The 17,500-nt window shown below is 41.6% G+C and overlaps 2 protein-coding genes across 3 annotated transcripts in view; both read left to right on the top strand.

Moving 5' to 3' along the window:
* The window catches only part of htr2aa (5-hydroxytryptamine (serotonin) receptor 2A, genome duplicate a), an 18,836-nt gene extending 16,895 nt beyond the window's left edge, over positions 1 to 1,941 (top strand). The window contains exon 3 of the mRNA XM_049485377.1: positions 142 to 1,941. Within this exon, the coding sequence (XP_049341334.1) occupies positions 142 to 917 (776 nt within the window). The 3' untranslated portion in view covers positions 918 to 1,941. The remainder of the gene's footprint in view (positions 1 to 141) is intronic.
* A 10,906-nt stretch (positions 1,942 to 12,847) lies between these two features.
* Positions 12,848 to 17,014, top strand: esd (esterase D/formylglutathione hydrolase). Of its 2 annotated transcripts, none has more exons than XR_007441164.1 (9): positions 12,848 to 12,966; positions 13,856 to 13,937; positions 14,289 to 14,377; positions 14,472 to 14,570; positions 14,814 to 14,938; positions 15,024 to 15,143; positions 15,886 to 15,984; positions 16,131 to 16,321; positions 16,819 to 17,014. XR_007441164.1 is itself a non-coding variant. In XM_049484862.1 (9 exons), exons 2-9 carry the CDS (start codon positions 13,870 to 13,872, stop codon positions 16,897 to 16,899), a joined length of 849 nt encoding a protein of 282 aa, XP_049340819.1. In that variant the 5' UTR covers positions 12,849 to 12,966; positions 13,856 to 13,869; the 3' UTR covers positions 16,900 to 17,014. The 2 variants fall into 2 exon arrangements, 1 of the variants encoding a protein (XP_049340819.1); XM_049484862.1 differs by having other exon boundaries at positions 12,849 to 12,966; positions 16,154 to 16,321.
* Positions 17,015 to 17,500: the final 486 nt, after the last annotated feature.

Here is a 17,500-nt window from a genome sequence, read left to right as displayed (position 1 = left end):
ATATATATATATATATATATATATATAACTGGACTGGGAGAAGCAGGATGACTGTTTTGAAAAATTGCTCTATTAGGTAAACTGAATTGTATTAATAAAATAAAACAAATGAATGCTTTTTTGTTTTTGTGTGTTTGGCAGGAATCTCAATGCCCATCCCAGTTCTGGGTCTTCGTGATCAGACTAAAGTCTTTAAAGATGGCAGCTGCTTTTTGACGGATAACTCCTTCGTGCTGATTGGCTCGTTTGTGGCCTTCTTCGTGCCGCTGACCATCATGGTGGTGACCTACTTCCTGACCATCAGCGCCCTCCAGAGTGAAGCTACTCTCTGTCTGGAGCAGCTGGTTCCCCGGCCACGGTGGAGCACCGGTTTGACCCTCAGTTTTCTGCCGGGTCCGGCGTTCTCGCCCTCGGAGAAGAATCTGTTCCTGCGTCGTTCTCTCAGCCGAGACGCCGGGGTCTCGTCCTCGCCGTTCGGACGCCGCACTGCACAGTCGCTCGGTAACGAACGCAAGGCCTCTAAGGTCCTGGGCGTGGTTTTCTTCCTCTTCGTGGTCATGTGGTGCCCGTTTTTCGTCACAAACGTTCTGGCGGTGGTCTGTCAGCCGGCCACCTGCCACGACGACATCATGGGTGGGTTGCTGAACGTCTTCGTGTGGGTGGGCTACCTGTCGTCAGCCGTGAACCCGCTGGTCTACACGCTCTTCAACAAGACCTTCCGCTCTGCCTTCGCCAGGTACGTGAGATGTCAGTATCACGAGGAGAAGAAACCGCTGCAGCTCATTCTCGTAAACACTATCCCACCGCTAGCCTACCAGTCCACACACCTACCGCTCGCCGGAGGTCTGAGAAACGGGAGCTTCTCTTCACCTCTTCCGAGTAAGAAAGGCATGGAGGAGAACGTTACCTGCGTTTAAACTGAACTTCTACCAACTCAACCTTTAAAAAACAGTGTGCCAAATCTTTGGGTTCTGTACTGGGCCCTTTCTTTTTCTTACCCTGCAGATGGAGCTGGATCTTCTGAGGAATTCCAACCAGGAATTTTACTGTCCAGCAGAACTGATCTGTGATTAGTGGATCAACCCCCCTGTGTTCAGAACAAAACTCCATCTCCTCCTGATTCACACGTCATGGATGCAGGTTTACTAAACACGGTTAAATTCAGAGCATCTCTGGACCGTCTTAACATACAAAACCCAAACCTGAGACAGAAGAAGAAAAGCATTATTAAATATAAAAGATCAAACCAGCCATGTGAACAAAATGGAAACGTGTTTCAAGTGTGTAAAATAATTGTGTTCTGTCTGTGAACAAAATGAGTTTTGTATTTTGTATAAAGTCCAGATGTGGGTATTTTGTATACGTCTCTGTACTTGACGGTATTTCATAGTCGCTTTTCTTCATGATGTCGGATTCAAGACTCTGACTGAACAAATCTTTGGTTAAACAGTAAACGGTGTTCATTAAGAGGTTTGGGAAATGTTCACACGTTTGGTAACTTTAATCTACAGTAATATTTTTGTGAAGTTGTTCAAATCAACAGACATCAATTTAGCCATGTTCATTCCTCCAGATCCTCTAACACAGACATAAAGATGGGTTTAATAAACTGCGGAGGGTCTTTAGACGCACTTTACCTCAATCAGTGTTGTTGTCTACTTTGCAGCTGAAGATGAAATGTTGTGATGTTTGAAATCAGTTTTTGATGTGATGTTTTCAGGTCATTCATGCTGAATTCAGATTCTTTGTGATTAGCATTCAGATTATCAGTAATGCTATTCGGCACATTCCTAAACAAGAACGTCGAGTTACAGAACTACATTTAAATGAACAATAGTTTTAAATGTTCAGATGTTCTTTTTACCAGCTGATAAAGTTTATAAGATTCTATTTAAGGATCATCGTCTCTAAACGTGAAAAAGGTTTTTGAGATGTTCCTCAATAAAGTTTTCAAAGAGTGAAGAAAATTTGGTGTATTAAAATTCTTATTATTTAAATAAGTTGTGACACAGCAGGATGTTGTGTGATGTGGACCAATCACAGTCATGGGTGAGTCTACCCACCCCTTACTGCATACCCCCCACCTCTTATATTTATTTCCTATTTGTTCCCAGAAAGTCTCATCTGATTGGCTGATGTGGTCCTGCGGTCCATGATGACGTGGGGGAAATTAACATACATACATCTAAGCATAATTTGCTTTAAATATGCTTGTTTAGGAAATGTTTATATATATTAATATATAGAATAAGCAGGTATTGGTATCGGCAGGTACAGAATTACATGTACTTATACTCAATTACAGAAACATGGAATTGATTAATCCCTATTAGTAATTGTTTACTGCTGGAATCAGGGTCAGCAACTATTTTTTTGGTACTTCTTTAAAATAAAGCTCCTTTATAACGTGTTTATAAAGTGTTTATAAAGTGTTCATAAATAGTTTAGAAAGTAGTTTATTAATGATAATTATTAGGTTATAAACCATTAATAAGCAGTTACAACACATAACTGCTTGTGTACCAAATAGTGATTCAAATATATATTCAAATAATACAAAATATAAATATATTCATAATTAATACATGACTTTTACAATTCAGTCATCAAACACATTTACCAAGAAAACTCTGTACAGATTATTAGAGATTATTCAGGGAAATTTGTGGAGAGATTTTGTGCTTTGTGGGAAAAAGAGAGAATTTATGAAAAGATAATCATACTTATATAAGTCTTTAAATTATATTAAACCTCTATATTAAATTTTTAGACTTGATGACAGTTCATTATAAAAGTGATATCAGAAATATATTAGCACTATTAGGACTGATTTAAAAGGAGCTTTAATGTTATGTAAAACTTTATTACAATTATAATTAATCATTTAAAATTGGAAAATGAATCTTCTGTTCACACACACACACGCTGGGAATCATCTGTAGGAATTGTTCTGTTCAGGTTATTTTTATTGTCTGAATAAAGTGATGAGTTGTTGTTATGGTGACCCTTATAAATCTGAAAACCAGAAAACCAATCACCTTTCACTCGAGGTAGTTAAACTGTGTGTGTGTGTGTGTGTGTGTGTGCTGTTCTGGTTTATTCATCCTTCTGATGAGAGATTTAATGCATCATGTTTACATTAGCTGTTTTTATATTGACCTTATAACTTTAATACGAAACTAAAGAAGCTTCAAACTTCAAACACAGATCCTGATCTGAGTCACTACTGTAGTGATAAAACTCCACCCTGAGGCCTGTATTAGTGTGTGATATGTAAATCGGACAGGTGTTTTATAAATCGGTGTGTGTGTTGGTGTGTGTGTTGGTGTGTTGGTGTGTTGGTGTGTTGGTGCGTGTGTTGGTGCGTGTGTTGGTGCGTGTGTTGGTGTGTGTGTTGGTGCGTGTGTTGGTGTGTGTGTTGGTGCGTGTGTTGGTGTGTGTGTTGGTGTGTTGGTGCGTGTGTTGGTGTGTGTGTTGGTGTGTGTGTTGGTGCGTGTGTTGGTGCGTGTGTTGGTGCGTGTGTTGGTGTGTGTGTTGGTGCGTGTGTTGGTGTGTGTGTTGGTGTGTGTGTTGGTGCGTGTGTTGGTGTGTGTGTTGGTGTGTGTGTTGGTGTGTTGGTGCGTGTGTTGGTGCGTGTGTTGGTGTGTGTGTTGGTGTGTTGGTGCGTGTGTTGGTGCGTGTGTTGGTGCGTGTGTTGGTGCGTGTGTTGGTGCGTGTGTTGGTGCGTGTGTTGGTGCGTGTGTTGGTGTGTGTGTTGGTGTGTGTGTTGGTGTGTTGGTGCGTGTGTTGGTGCGTGTGTTGGTGCGTGTGTTGGTGCGTGTGTTGGTGCGTGTGTTGGTGCGTGTGTTGGTGTGTTGGTGCGTGTGTTGGTGCGTGTGTTGGTGCGTGTGTTGGTGTGTGTGTTGGTGCGTGTGTTGGTGTGTGTGTTGGTGTGTGTGTTGGTGTGTGTGTTGGTGTGTTGGTGTGTTGGTGTGTGTGTTGGTGTGTGTGTTGGTGCGTGTGTTGGTGCGTGTGTTGGTGCGTGTGTTGGTGTGTGTGTTGGTGTGTGTGTTGGTGTGTGTGTTGGTGTGTGTGTTGGTGTGTGTGTTGGTGTGTTGGTGTGTGTGTTGGTGCGTGTGTTGGTGCGTGTGTTGGTGTGTGTGTTGGTGTGTGTGTTGGTGTGTGTGTTGGTGCGTGTGTTGGTGTGTGTGTTGGTGCGTGTGTTGGTGCGTGTGTTGGTGCGTGTGTTGGTGCGTGTGTTGGTGTGTGTGTTGGTGCGTGTGTTGGTGTGTGTGTTGGTGTGTGTGTTGGTGTGTTGGTGTGTGTGTTGGTGTGTTGGTGTGTGTGTTGGTGTGTTGGTGTGTGTGTTGGTGCGTGTGTTGGTGTGTGTGTTGGTGCGTGTGTTGGTGTGTGTTGGTGTGTGTGTTGGTGTGTGTTGGTGTGTGTGTTGGTGTGTGTGTTGGTGTGTGTGTTGGTGTGTGTTGGTGTGTGTGTTGGTGCGTGTGTTGGTGCGTGTGTTGGTGTGTGTGTTGGTGTGTTGGTGTGTGTGTTGGTGTGTGTGTTGGTGCGTGTGTTGGTGTGTGTGTTGGTGCGTGTGTTGGTGTGTGTGTTGGTGCGTGTGTTGGTGTGTTGGTGCGTGTGTTGGTGCGTGTGTTGGTGCGTGTGTTGGTGCGTGTGTTGGTGCGTGTGTTGGTGCGTGTGTTGGTGTGTGTGTTGGTGTGTTGGTGTGTTGGTGTGTGTGTTGGTGTGTGTGTTGGTGCGTGTGTTGGTGCGTGTGTTGGTGCGTGTGTTGGTGCGTGTGTTGGTGTGTGTGTTGGTGCGTGTGTTGGTGTGTGTGTTGGTGTGTTGGTGTGTTGGTGCGTGTGTTGGTGCGTGTGTTGGTGCGTGTGTTGGTGTGTGTGTTGGTGCGTGTGTTGGTGCGTGTGTTGGTGTGTGTGTTGGTGTGTTGGTGTGTTGGTGTGTGTGTTGGTGTGTGTGTTGGTGCGTGTGTTGGTGCGTGTGTTGGTGTGTGTGTTGGTGTGTGTGTTGGTGCGTGTGTTGGTGTGTGTGTTGGTGTGTGTGTTGGTGTGTGTTGGTGTGTGTGTTGGTGTGTTGGTGTGTTGGTGTGTGTGTTGGTGTGTGTGTTGGTGTGTGTGTTGGTGCGTGTGTTGGTGCGTGTGTTGGTGTGTTGGTGTGTGTGTTGGTGTGTGTGTTGGTGTGTGTGTTGGTGCATGTGTTGGTGTGTTGGTGTGTTGGTGTGTGTGTTGGTGCGTGTGTTGGTGCGTGTGTTGGTGTGTGTGTTGGTGCGTGTGTTGGTGCGTGTGTTGGTGTGTGATATGTAAATGAGGCAGGCTGTCTCAGGCGGCGGCGCTGTGGAAAAGCCGGGAGCGTGAACTCTATTCAGCGTGACTGAAGTGTGTTTTATGAGGGGAGTCCTAAACCCCCGTTAAGGTGAAAATAAATTATTCACATATGTCAGCTCAGATCAGTAATCCTAATTAACACATTTCTCTTTCAGCACCAGCCGACTCGTTAGCATCAGGCTAACAGCAGCCAATACCAAACAGCCCAGTGCAGAGAAAAGCTCACAGTAATGTAATAATTATGCAATATAAGTTCTGGTCACAGATATTTATGTGTGAATGTAAAGTTAAGTAATATTTCAAACAGAATTTATTGCCCTTTAATTTCATCATAAGAACAGCCATCCAATTATCAGGACTCTAATCTCCAGCATATTAATGAATTATAATTTATTCCAAACGTCTGTGAGACTCATCAGAAGAGCTTCAGCTTGTCTCACTTCAGATCAGAATTCTAAAGTAGATTCCATCATTTTAGTATCTTTACTTTTACAGAGAGTGTGATGTTTGTTTCCAGTATGTACTGGTAACGTTCCACATGCCACTGGCTGTAACACAAACTCCAAAAACAAGATTAATCAACCCACCCCCATGCTTTACAGTTAGTCAGATGTTATTTACATAAAAGTCTGAACCCATGTAAAGTGTGAATGTTTTCTTAAACAAATAGCATTTAAAACTGGATTTGTGTCCATCAGGTTTTATACAGTGATCACACTACAGGACTTTGAGTCATCAGGACATTGGACTGTTGATAGATGAATAGATGAATAGATGGTTGGATGGATGGATGGATGGATGGATGGATGGATGAATGGATGGATGGATGGATGGATGGATGAATGGATGGATTCATCATGGACAGTAGAATGTTACTCAGAAGTAGTTATTCAGGATAAACTATTTTTAATCAACTTACACCAAAACAAACAGGTGTCCCAACTCTTTTGTCCATACAGTGCATTTGTGCAGGTACCACTGCACAGTAGAACAGTGCACTCCCACTTCAGAGTCTGATGGTCTTTTACAGTAAACAAGGCTTTAACTCACTTTTATAACAATCGTATGAGCAATTCTCTCTGACAGATTTATGTTTATTTGAAAGTTTTGTTCAGATTGATTATCAGGATTAAATTAAGTGTTAAAAACTGATTAAATTACATTAATAAGAGTTATGAGGGCTAAGCAGCAGCCCGACTGGAGAATTACCCGAGTATTTCTCTACACAGACCTGCTTCCAGAACAGTGTTTTACAGACTGAAACTGTTTAAAAGCTTCTAATAAATCTGACAGCTGGAGTTTTAATCTCAGCGTTTGAGTCGTTTCTCTTGATGCCGATGAATAAAAAAAAGAATAAATTTTACCTGGCTGTGAGACGGAGGAGCAAACAGACGCTCAGAGACGCTGATGTAGTTCAGCAGAAGCTGAATGTAGATCAGTTTCTCTGAACTGAAGGTTAGATTCCCAGAAACACCAGCATCCATCAGATACACTGTGGACCGGCTGCCCATTGGCTAAATTACCCCCAAAATACCCCCATATTAGCATAATAGATGTGAGGCCTGGAGTTGTTATATGGCCTGTTTAAAACTTTAACAGAAGGTCATTTAGATGCAGCTGAGGGATTATTTCAGATATTATTAGCTTTAAATGATGTTTCTCTATAACTTTTTTCTGTTTATAGAAATCTGCTTCTGTTTCTGACTCATAGTTTATTAAACCAAAGGCAAAAAATACATATTATTCTAAATAATAACCTAAAGCACATTATTACCTTTATAACAGTGAAAAAAAAATACACGTAAATGAGACAAGAGTGCGGATTAGATCTCAACCACACAGAACAGAAGTCTAATGAAAATGTAAAATATAATTCCCTTATATATGTAAGTTATTTGTCGCGTCAGTGCCTGTCAATACGTAGAATTTAACTATATGACTTATTTAATATGGATGTGATTTCTGACAGACACTGCCGGCCACCATCATTACCTCTCACTGTTCTGTCCACTGCAGATGGTAATGCCTTCTATGACGTATTCCTGGTAAACTCGTGACAGTGTGGATCAAGGAAAATTAAATCCACATCTAACTTTAGGAATTAAATATCTAACTATCTAACACTTACTATCAGGCTTCGCTCCAATAATTCACATCGTCTTGCCAAGAGCATGCTGGCCAGTGCTCATCATCACTCAAAAGATAACACCTCACAACTTATACAGGTCTGGGCTTTTATGATCAATTTACACAATGTCCCATGACTTTTGGCATGTCAGTGAATATTAGATTTATAAATCAGATTTTTATTTAGAAACTAAACAAATGTGTGATCTGGAATTTCTCAGACGCTCAGTAAAGATTATTATTAATAATAATTAAATATTATTGATCGGTTGTCGCTTCAGCTTTTCAGCCTTTTCATCATTACTGTAGTTATTGTTGCCGTGGCAGCACAATGACTCACACGCTACGCGTTCCATTGGCCGGTTTCCTTTTGTTACTCCAAACGAGAGAGAGAGAGAGAGAGAGAAAGAAAGAGACTGAATGAGGAATAGAGTAGAAAGAGACAAAAATCAGCAGAAACAAAATCTGTTATTTTAATTATTCTCAGTTAGTTTTAATATTTATTGTTGCTTTTATTTTATTGTAATTGATTGTTGTAATTATAGTGATGCTTTGCCAATATTATTTTCCTTAAGATTGAAGAAAGGAAAACCCGGATCCCCTGTCCCGCCTCCAGCAGGGAGGAGCTTTAGTGTGTGTTTATTAAAGGGATTAACCTTCTCAGAGCCACACGTCAAAACCTTCACATGTTCACCATGACTCATCCATCAGCAGCAGGATCACCTTCCATACACACACTCCTGACTCACAGCATCACATCACCTCCACCAGCATCACAGCATCACCAGCATCACATCAGCATCACAGCATCACATCATCACATCAGCTCCACCAGCATCACAGCATCACAGCATCACATCAGCTCCACCAGCATCACATCAGCTCCACCAGCATCACATCAGCTCCACCAGCATCACAGCATCACCAGCATCACATCAGCATCACAGCATCACATCATCACATCAGCTCCACCAGCATCACAGCATCACAGCATCACATCAGCTCCACCAGCATCACATCAGCATCACAGCATCACAACATCACCAGCATCACATCAGCATCACAGCATCACATCATCACATCAGCTCCACCAGCATCACAGCATCACAGCATCACATCAGCTCCACCAGCATCACATCAGCATCACAGCATCACAACATCACCAGCATCACATCAGCATCACATCAGCATCACAGCATCACATCAGCATCACATCAGCATCACAGCATCACATCAGCTCCACCAGCATCACATCAGCATCACAGCATCACAACATCACCAGCATCACATCAGCTCCACCAGCATCACAGCATCACATCAGCTCCACCAGCATCACATCAGCATCACAGCATCACAACATCACCAGCATCACATCAGCATCACAGCATCACATCATCACATCAGCTCCACCAGCATCACAGCATCACATCAGCTCCACCAGCATCACATCATCACATCAGCTCCACCAGCATCACAGCATCACATCAGCTCCACCAGCATCACAGCATCACATCAGCATCACCAGCATCACAACATCACCAGCATCACATCAGCATCACATCAGCTCCACCAGCATCACAGCATCACATCAGCTCCACCAGCATCACATCAGCTCCACCAGCATCACATCATCACAGCATCACAGCTCCACCAGCATCACATCAGCTCCACCAGCATCACAGCATCACATCATCACATCAGCATCACATCATCACATTAGCTCCACCAGCATCACATCAGCTCCACCAGCATCACAGCATCACATCAGCATCACCAGCATCACAACATCACCAGCATCACATCAGCATCACAGCATCACATCATCACATCAGCTCCACCAGCATCACAGCATCACATCAGCTCCACCAGCATCACATCAGCTCCACCAGCATCACATCATCACAGCATCACATCAGCTCCACCAGCATCACATCATCACAGCATCACATCAGCTCCACCAGCATCACATCAGCATTACAGCTCCACCAGCATCACATCAGCTCCACCAGCATCACAGCATCACATCATCACATCAGCTCCACCAGCATCACAGCATCACATCAGCTCCACCAGCATCACATCAGCATCACAGCTCCACCAGCATCACAGCATCACCAGCATCACATCAGCATCACATCATCACATCAGCATCACATCATCACATCAGCTCCACCAGCATCACAGCCTCACATCAGCTCCACCAGCATCACATCATCACAGCATCACATCAGCTCCACCAGCATCACATCATCACAGCATCACATCAGCTCCACCAGCATCACAGCATCACATCAGCTCCACCAGCATCACATCAGCATCACAGCATCACATCAGCATCACATCAGCTCCACCACCATCACATTATCACATCAGCATCACAGCCCCACCAGCATCACAGCATCACATCAGCTACACCAGCATCACATCAGCATCACATCAGCTCCACCAGCATCACATCATCACATCAGCATCACATCAGCATCACAGCATTACATCAGCATCACAGCAGCATCACAGCTCCACCAGCATCACATCAGCATCACAGCAGCATCACAGCTCCACCAGCATCACATCAGCATCACAGCATCACATCAGCTCCACCAGCATCACATCAGCATCACAGCATCACATCAGCATCACATCAGCATCACATCAGCATCACATCAGCATCACAGCAGCATCACAGCTCCACCAGCATCACATCAGCATCACATCATCACATCAGCTCCACCAGCATCACATCAGCATAACATCAGCATCACATCAGCATCACAGCAGCATCACAGCTCCACCAGCATCACATCAGCATCACATCAGCATCACATCAGCATCACATCAGCATCACAGCAGCATCACAGCTCCACCAGCATCACATCAGCATCACAGCATCACATCAGCTCCACCAGCATCACATCAGCATCACAGCATCACATCAGCATCACATCAGCATCACATCAGCATCACATCAGCATCACAGCAGCATCACAGCTCCACCAGCATCACATCAGCTCCACCAGCATCACATCAGCATAACATCAGCATCACATCAGCATCACAGCAGCATCACAGCTCCACCAGCATCACATCAGCATCACATCAGCTCCATCAGCATCACATCAGCATCACCCGCATCACCAGAACCTCCTAATGAGCTGCTGGACGCACTGGAGCCGCTGGGTTCAGGCTGTGAGGATCTACAGCCAAAACCATTAATCAAATATAAATCACTGATTCGACTTAAAACTCAAAAACAAATCACTAATCAGACTATAACTTTAAAATAAACCACTTAATCAATCAACCTTTATTTTCACTTGGGAAAACATTAGTCTAAATTCCCGTAAATCAATAAATAACACAGAAACAAATCACTAATTGGACTAAATATGAACCCCACATTTAGCCCAAATCCCCAAAATAAGCAATGCAAACAAAAAAATTGTAAATCATCCTAAAGATCAAAGATAAGTCAGTAAAGTGACCTAAACCAAAAAGATAAACCACTAAATCAATTTAAAACCCAAACTTTATAACTATTAAATCAGACTAAAACCTAAGAGCCACAAATTATGCTAAATCAAACCTTTAAGCCAGTAAATTGCCCAAAGCTCAAATATAAACCACAATCAAAATTTACCTGAAAAATAAACAAACAGCCTTAAAACACAAGATGAATAACTAAATGAACTCTTTTATTGGTGGGTAAATAATACTATAACTCTAAATCATTAAACTGAGCTGAAGCACAGTCTGCAGTGTATGATATTTCTGTGATACGAGGTTTTAATGTAATGATGATTATAAACACGGCGCCTCAGAGTCCTGAATAAACAGAGTCCTGAATAAACAGAGTCCTGAATAAACAGAGTCCTGAATAAACAGAGTCCTGTATAAACAGAGTCCTGAATAAACAGAGTCCTGTATAAACAGAGTCCTGTATAAACAGAGTCCTGAATAAACAGAGTCCTGAATAAACAGAGTCCTGTATAAACAGAGTCCTGAATAAACAGAGTCCTGAATAAACAGAGTCCTGTATAAACAGAGTCCTGTATGAGCTGAGAGTTCTGGGATGTGGTGGAGCTGCAGTGTTCAGGTGTTTTGTATTTATTAAAGGTAAATGTAATTTAATTGGACGCCGCTCGGCTCTGAGAGCAGCAGTGATTGGCTGGGTGAGGGAGGGGTGTGTGAATCACTGCCAGGAGAGAAAAACGGTGACTGTGTGTGTGTGATGTGCAGGTTCAGCAGAGGGAGAGGAGTGTGTGTGTGTGTGTGTGTGTGTGTGTTCTCTGTAATGCACATCACAGCATGAGCATCAACATTCAGATTGCTTGATTGTTCCATTACAGGTTACAGCAATTTTACAGTTTTCCATTTGTCTTTAATAAGAGCCGCTCTCGCGCATTCTCACACACTCACACACACACTCACACACTCACACACTCACACACACACTCACACACTCTCACACACTCTCACACTCTCACACACTCACACACACTCACACACACACACTCACACACTCTCACACACTCACACACTCTCACACACTCACATACACACTCACACACTCTCACACACTCTCACACACTCACACACTCTCACACACTCACACACACACACTCACACACACACTCTCACACACTTTTGTGCACTCCATTAGAGAAACAGCAGATAGTCAATCACTCCGTCCTGCTGATGTGTTTTAGGCCTGGTGAGACACGTTTCCAAAGAGTTACCCAGGAGGGATGGAGGGATGGAAGAATGGAGGGATAGAGGGATAGAGGGATGGGGGATAAAATACCTGGAACTATAAACTAAACTGTAATATAAGTATTGCTGTGAACAGGATTACTCTGAAACTTTAATGTGATCATTTTTATCGTAATTAATTAATTCTATAGTCGAGTTCAGAATTTGAGTTTATTTATGCTGAATATGGTTTAAATATGAAACTACACATCTCTGCATTCTGCAGCTTTAGATCAAGAAAATATAAAAATAAAGAATTTATTACAGTTATATTATATATATATCCCCCTTACAAAATACAGGAAAACATTGTAATCATGATTTTAAATGTGATTAATCACAAAGTATTGTCATGACTACTGGCTTATTATTATTATGTAATAAACTGTGTATTATTGCATTTGATCTGTGCAGGATGCTGGTGTGATTTTATACATTATAATCTGTGTAACAATAATTAAATAAATAATAATCTAATTGAACACATTATTTTACATATAGAGGAATAAAAATTATGTTTTGTACATTTGATAGTTTTAATAACACATCAGAGATTTATACTGTAATAAACCGGATTAAATGTTTGAGTTTGAACACAAAAGGGTCTTTGGCGCCCCCTGCAGGCTGTCTGGGGGAAGCGCCGTCACAGCGGAACGTAAGGGGCGTGACGTAATCACGCTGAACACGGGAACGTCGCGACGCAGCGCTGGACTCTGTGAACCTGGAGGAGTGCGGTAGAAATAACTTCATATTTTACAGTAAATAAAAGGTGCAGAATTATTAAAAAACACTTTATATTATTTTTTAATCTGTCTGTGATCTTCCGCAGCGCTCTGAGCCGCAGCAGTGCGGGATAAAGCCCGGGTTTCTGCGGTAAACTGGGACAGAGTTAGCGCTCAGGCTAACCTGCTGCTCATTCAGTCTTTATTTAGCATTTTATCATTTATTCCGTTTTCTGTGTTTTTATAACTTTAATGTTTTTATTGCAGCAGTTTCAGCTTCCTCTCCGTGTCTGAGATCTGCTGGCTGGTTACTGAGATTATTTCTGTGTCTGTGATTCACTGAAAAAACCTCCTGTAATCAGATCTAAACTCCTCCAGCTCTCCTCAGATCCACAAACCTGTGGAAGTTTATTAAGTTTATTCCTCCCAGAAAAAGAAGAGAAAAACACCTGATTCTAAAATAAATAACTCCGTGTTTTTGGAGATACAAAGTCAGAATTCTGTTGAAATTTGTCAGAAAAGATTAATAAAGTTATATATATCAATGATTTAGACTTGTCTTTAAAAGGTTAAAACGAAAAGATAATTAAGATAAAATTATTTCTGAGGGTCAATATTACTGCTTTTTGTGTGCAGCATATTTATCTAAATTTAATGGAAACACTGTTTAACAATATATGTTTTATTTTAACATGAACGATGTGTGTAAATTCTGCAGTAGAGTAACAGCAGTGACTTTCTGTTCCTGCACTGATTTACTGCAGAATAAGGCTTAACATTTTTAAAGTCCATTTCACTTTATTAATACTTACCAGCTGTAATCTGTTAACCAATGAATTGTTTTTGCTACAAATCACCCCTTTTTTACTTTTCTTACATTGATGTTTTGTGCTGCTAAATTGTGTATTTTTCACTCTATCCAAACTTTTCTGACAGATTCAGAAAGAGCCATGGCATTAACTCAGGTGTCGTCCAACAAGTGCTGCGGTGGATATCAGAAGGTGTTTGAGCACGACAGGTGCGCAGCTTTTGTTCACTTCTGAGTTTAAAGTGTTAAAAGCAAGTTTATTTTAGGTTTCTGTTGTTTACTTTTCTTATTTTCTAAACTTCACTGGAATAAGGAGACTTCTCTTTCACAGAATATCAAAACCCCTGCCTTTATTATTCACTGAAGCTCTGAATGGTTAATGTTTGGATTGTGGTTTAACCTGCAGAAGCACAACCTGCACCATGTTTTACAGAGAGCAGTGTATCTCAGCTCATACAGACACGGGAACTGTAATACTGTGTTGAGCTGAGGTTCTGAGTTTAATGTAGATTATGTTATACTGGTTATTTGAGCTACAGACTGACTGACTGTGTTTTTCAGCTCTGAGTTAAAATGTAAAATGAAGTTCGGCATCTACCTTCCTCCAAAAGCTGAAAGTGGGAAGTGTCCCGTGTTCTACTGGCTCTCAGGTATCAGTGATTCTGATTCTGAATTTATATTATTTGAGCTTTATTTTGGATGTTGACGTTATCAGAAGTGTAAAATCTGTGTTTAATATTAAAGGGTTAACCTGCACGGAGCAGAATTTCATTACTAAAGCTGGGAGTCAGCAGGCTGCGTCTGAACACGGCATCATCATCGTGGCTCCAGACACCAGCCCACGTGAGTTAATACTTTTAATTAAAGCAAAACTGCTTATTTCTGTTAAAACATTCAGCTCTTGTTGTGATTTGATTGTGTGTGTGTGTGTGTGTGTGTGTGTGTGTTTGTGTGTTTGTTTGTGTGTTTGTGTGTGTGTGTGTGTGTGTGTGTGTGTGTTTGTGTGTGTGTTTGTGTGTGTTTGTGTGTGTGTTTGTGTGTGTGTTTGTGTGTGTGTTTGTGTGTGTGTGTGTGTGTGTGTGTTAGGTGGCTGTAATATCGAGGGGGAAGATGAGAGCTGGGATTTTGGAACAGGCGCTGGGTTTTATGTCGACGCCACACAGGATCCCTGGAAGACCAACTACCGCATGTACTCCTATGTGACTGAGGAGGTGTGTGTGTGCGCGCGTGTGTGTGTGTGTGTGTGATCTGTGATCAGTTCTGGAGGTATTGATTAGATGATCTCTCGTCTCTCAGCTCCCCCGGTTAATAAATTCGAATTTCCCGGCTGATCCAGAGAAGATGTCGGTCTCAGGTCACTCTATGGGGGGACACGGTGCTCTCATCTGCGCCCTGAAGAATCCTGGGAAATACAAGGCAAGTCAGCAGAGCCCCGTTTACTGTATCAGATCTCTGTTGTTTTCAGACTTCAGATCAGCTGCAGGCAGTAAATGCTCCTCTTCACTTCAGCTCCTCATAAGAGGTGTGAACCTGTTTTCTCTGCAAAGCTGCTTTGTGGCAACTTCTGTTGTAAAATCTCTGTATAAATCAAATTTAATGTGATTGAACCTCTTGATTGTACTCTCAATCTTATACATATATCACCTGGTGTTCTATTCAGAGTGTAAAATGCAGTATTCTTACAGCATGTATAATCTAGACCAGTAAATATCAATAAATATCTACTTAAAGAGCTGAAATCTGCACCATCAGCTGATATAAAGCTGATATTCTAAATCAACCAGCTTCAGACCCACAGAATAAACTCCAGAAATCTCCTCCACAAATTCAGCTTCAGCATGATTCACAGTCAGAGAGAAGAAATGAAACTTTCTTATCTATTTTTTTGTAGCTTTATTGGTTAGAGCATTAAATATTTCCATAAATACAGATCACATGAGCGCCCCCTCTTGGTCAGCTGTACCTGTGCAGCGGTATCTGCAGTAAAAGAATCGAGTGGTCTGAGATGATGGAGTGAGATAATTCACTTGCTCAGGATTTTTCTTACTTTTATCAGTATAATGGTGTGTTTCACTAAAAAAAGTGAAGAAAACTCTTTAGTAAACTTCTTTAGTTTGATGCAGACAGCAGTATTTAATTTTTCCTCTCTTGTGTTCAGGCTGTGTCTGCGTTCGCTCCTATCTGTAACCCGGTGCAGTGTGCCTGGGGTCAGAAAGCTTTCTCCGGATACCTCGGATCAGAGAAATCCAGCTGGGAGGTGAGGAAACGTTACAGTCTGTCAGTCCGGGATTATTCTAACAGGAATAACAGATTATTATGAGGATTGTTATTGATTTTGCTGTAAGTTAAAGGGGTTTAATCTTCAGAAGATTAAAAGTTAGATTAATTCATCTTTTCCTGCAGTTTTCTCTCTGCTGTGTCTGCAGGCGTACGACGCCACGGTTCTGGCCGCCTCTTACTCCGGTCCGGAGCTGGATATTCTGATCGATCAGGGCCGTGATGATCAGTTCCTGTCCTCCAGTCAGCTGCTTCCTGATAACCTGATCTCCGCCTGTTCAGAGAAGAAGATACCGGTGGTGTTCCGCCTGCAGCAGGTCAGATCCTCCTCACATAGAAAATATAAACAACTGCTGTCTGCTGATTTTCCTCTGTGTGGGTTAATATATTTTATGTTTGTCACCAATCAAAGGAGGATTTTTGTACCACATGATTTAAAAGAACGACAGTGACGGATCACACAGTCCTTTATAATCTGTGTAAAGTTTCTTACAGCACTTCTGTTCATCAGTTTAACACTAATCATCATCCTGAGAGCATCACTACAGGACAGTGTGTGATCATGTGACCTGTGAGCATCTGAGTCGGGTTAATGGTTTTATCATGCAGAGAAAAATCAATATAAACCCAGAAATTACAGAAACATTTTCTAAAATCTCTGCAGCTCATTCATCAGGTGAGATCAGTGTCTGCAGTGATACAAGATCTGATTTTCTGAACTAAAACACAAAGTGAGATAATCTTTATACAGGTTTAATAGATATTATTAGATTAGTTTATTAGATATTAATATGTTTGTGTTTTTCTCTCTCAGGGTTACGACCACAGCTACTACTTTGTGTTTTCCTTCATCAACGACCACATCAAGCACCACGCCAAATACCTCAACGCTTAAACTGGGATCCGCAGCTCTCTGTGCCTTTCAGATTCTCCAGCATCACAGCGCTGATCTGTTTTGGTCAATATTGATTCTTTATCAGTTTTTCTCAAAATAAAAGCTGCTGAGGTTCTGTTTCTGTTTTTTTTACCTCTTTATTATTATTTTCCATCTCTATTTCCTAATCATATTTATATTACAGCCCTGTATTAAAGCTCTACTTAAGCCAGGTTACCTTTTACAAAAGATTTAAATAATATCTGGAGATTTTTAAATACAATTTCAGCTACTAAACAGCCTAATAAAAACACTCTGATCTGGAGAAACACTTTTGTAAATTGGTTGGTGTTTATTTTGCGATGAGAAGATGGAAAGATGTTTAAATGTTTTTAAAATAAAAATTCAGACACGTTTTTAAAGGTAAAATGTATTTACTGAAAAGGAGGTGAATATAAACATTATATACAGAATTTAAGGCAGAAAGGTGAAAGTGAGTGGAGTTCTGTTTCCTCTTACAGGACATTAAAGTGTTAAAACCCGGCAGAATCTTCTACAGTACATCATAAAAACATTTAAAAAAGGTGAAGAGCAAAAAACATACGCTGATATTCAAATACAA

This window comes from Astyanax mexicanus, chromosome 11 (genome assembly GCF_023375975.1).
Source record: "Astyanax mexicanus isolate ESR-SI-001 chromosome 11, AstMex3_surface, whole genome shotgun sequence".
In the NCBI taxonomy this organism is placed as follows: domain Eukaryota; kingdom Metazoa; phylum Chordata; class Actinopteri; order Characiformes; family Acestrorhamphidae; genus Astyanax; species Astyanax mexicanus.
The sequence above is the reverse complement of the archived record's forward strand: the minus strand, read 5'-3'. Positions and strand labels throughout refer to the sequence as shown.

Bases quoted from the DNA above. Each gene is read 5' to 3' on its own strand.
- esd (XM_049484862.1), top strand. From the start codon at position 13,870: ATGGCATTAACTCAGGTGTCGTCCAACAAGTGCTGCGGTGGATATCAG. The intron at 13,938-14,288 runs GTGCGCAGCTTT...TGTGTTTTTCAG, and splicing joins AAGGTGTTTGAGCACGACAG to CTCTGAGTTAAAATGTAAAA. The intron at 15,144-15,885 runs GCAAGTCAGCAG...TCTTGTGTTCAG, and splicing joins AGAATCCTGGGAAATACAAG to GCTGTGTCTGCGTTCGCTCC.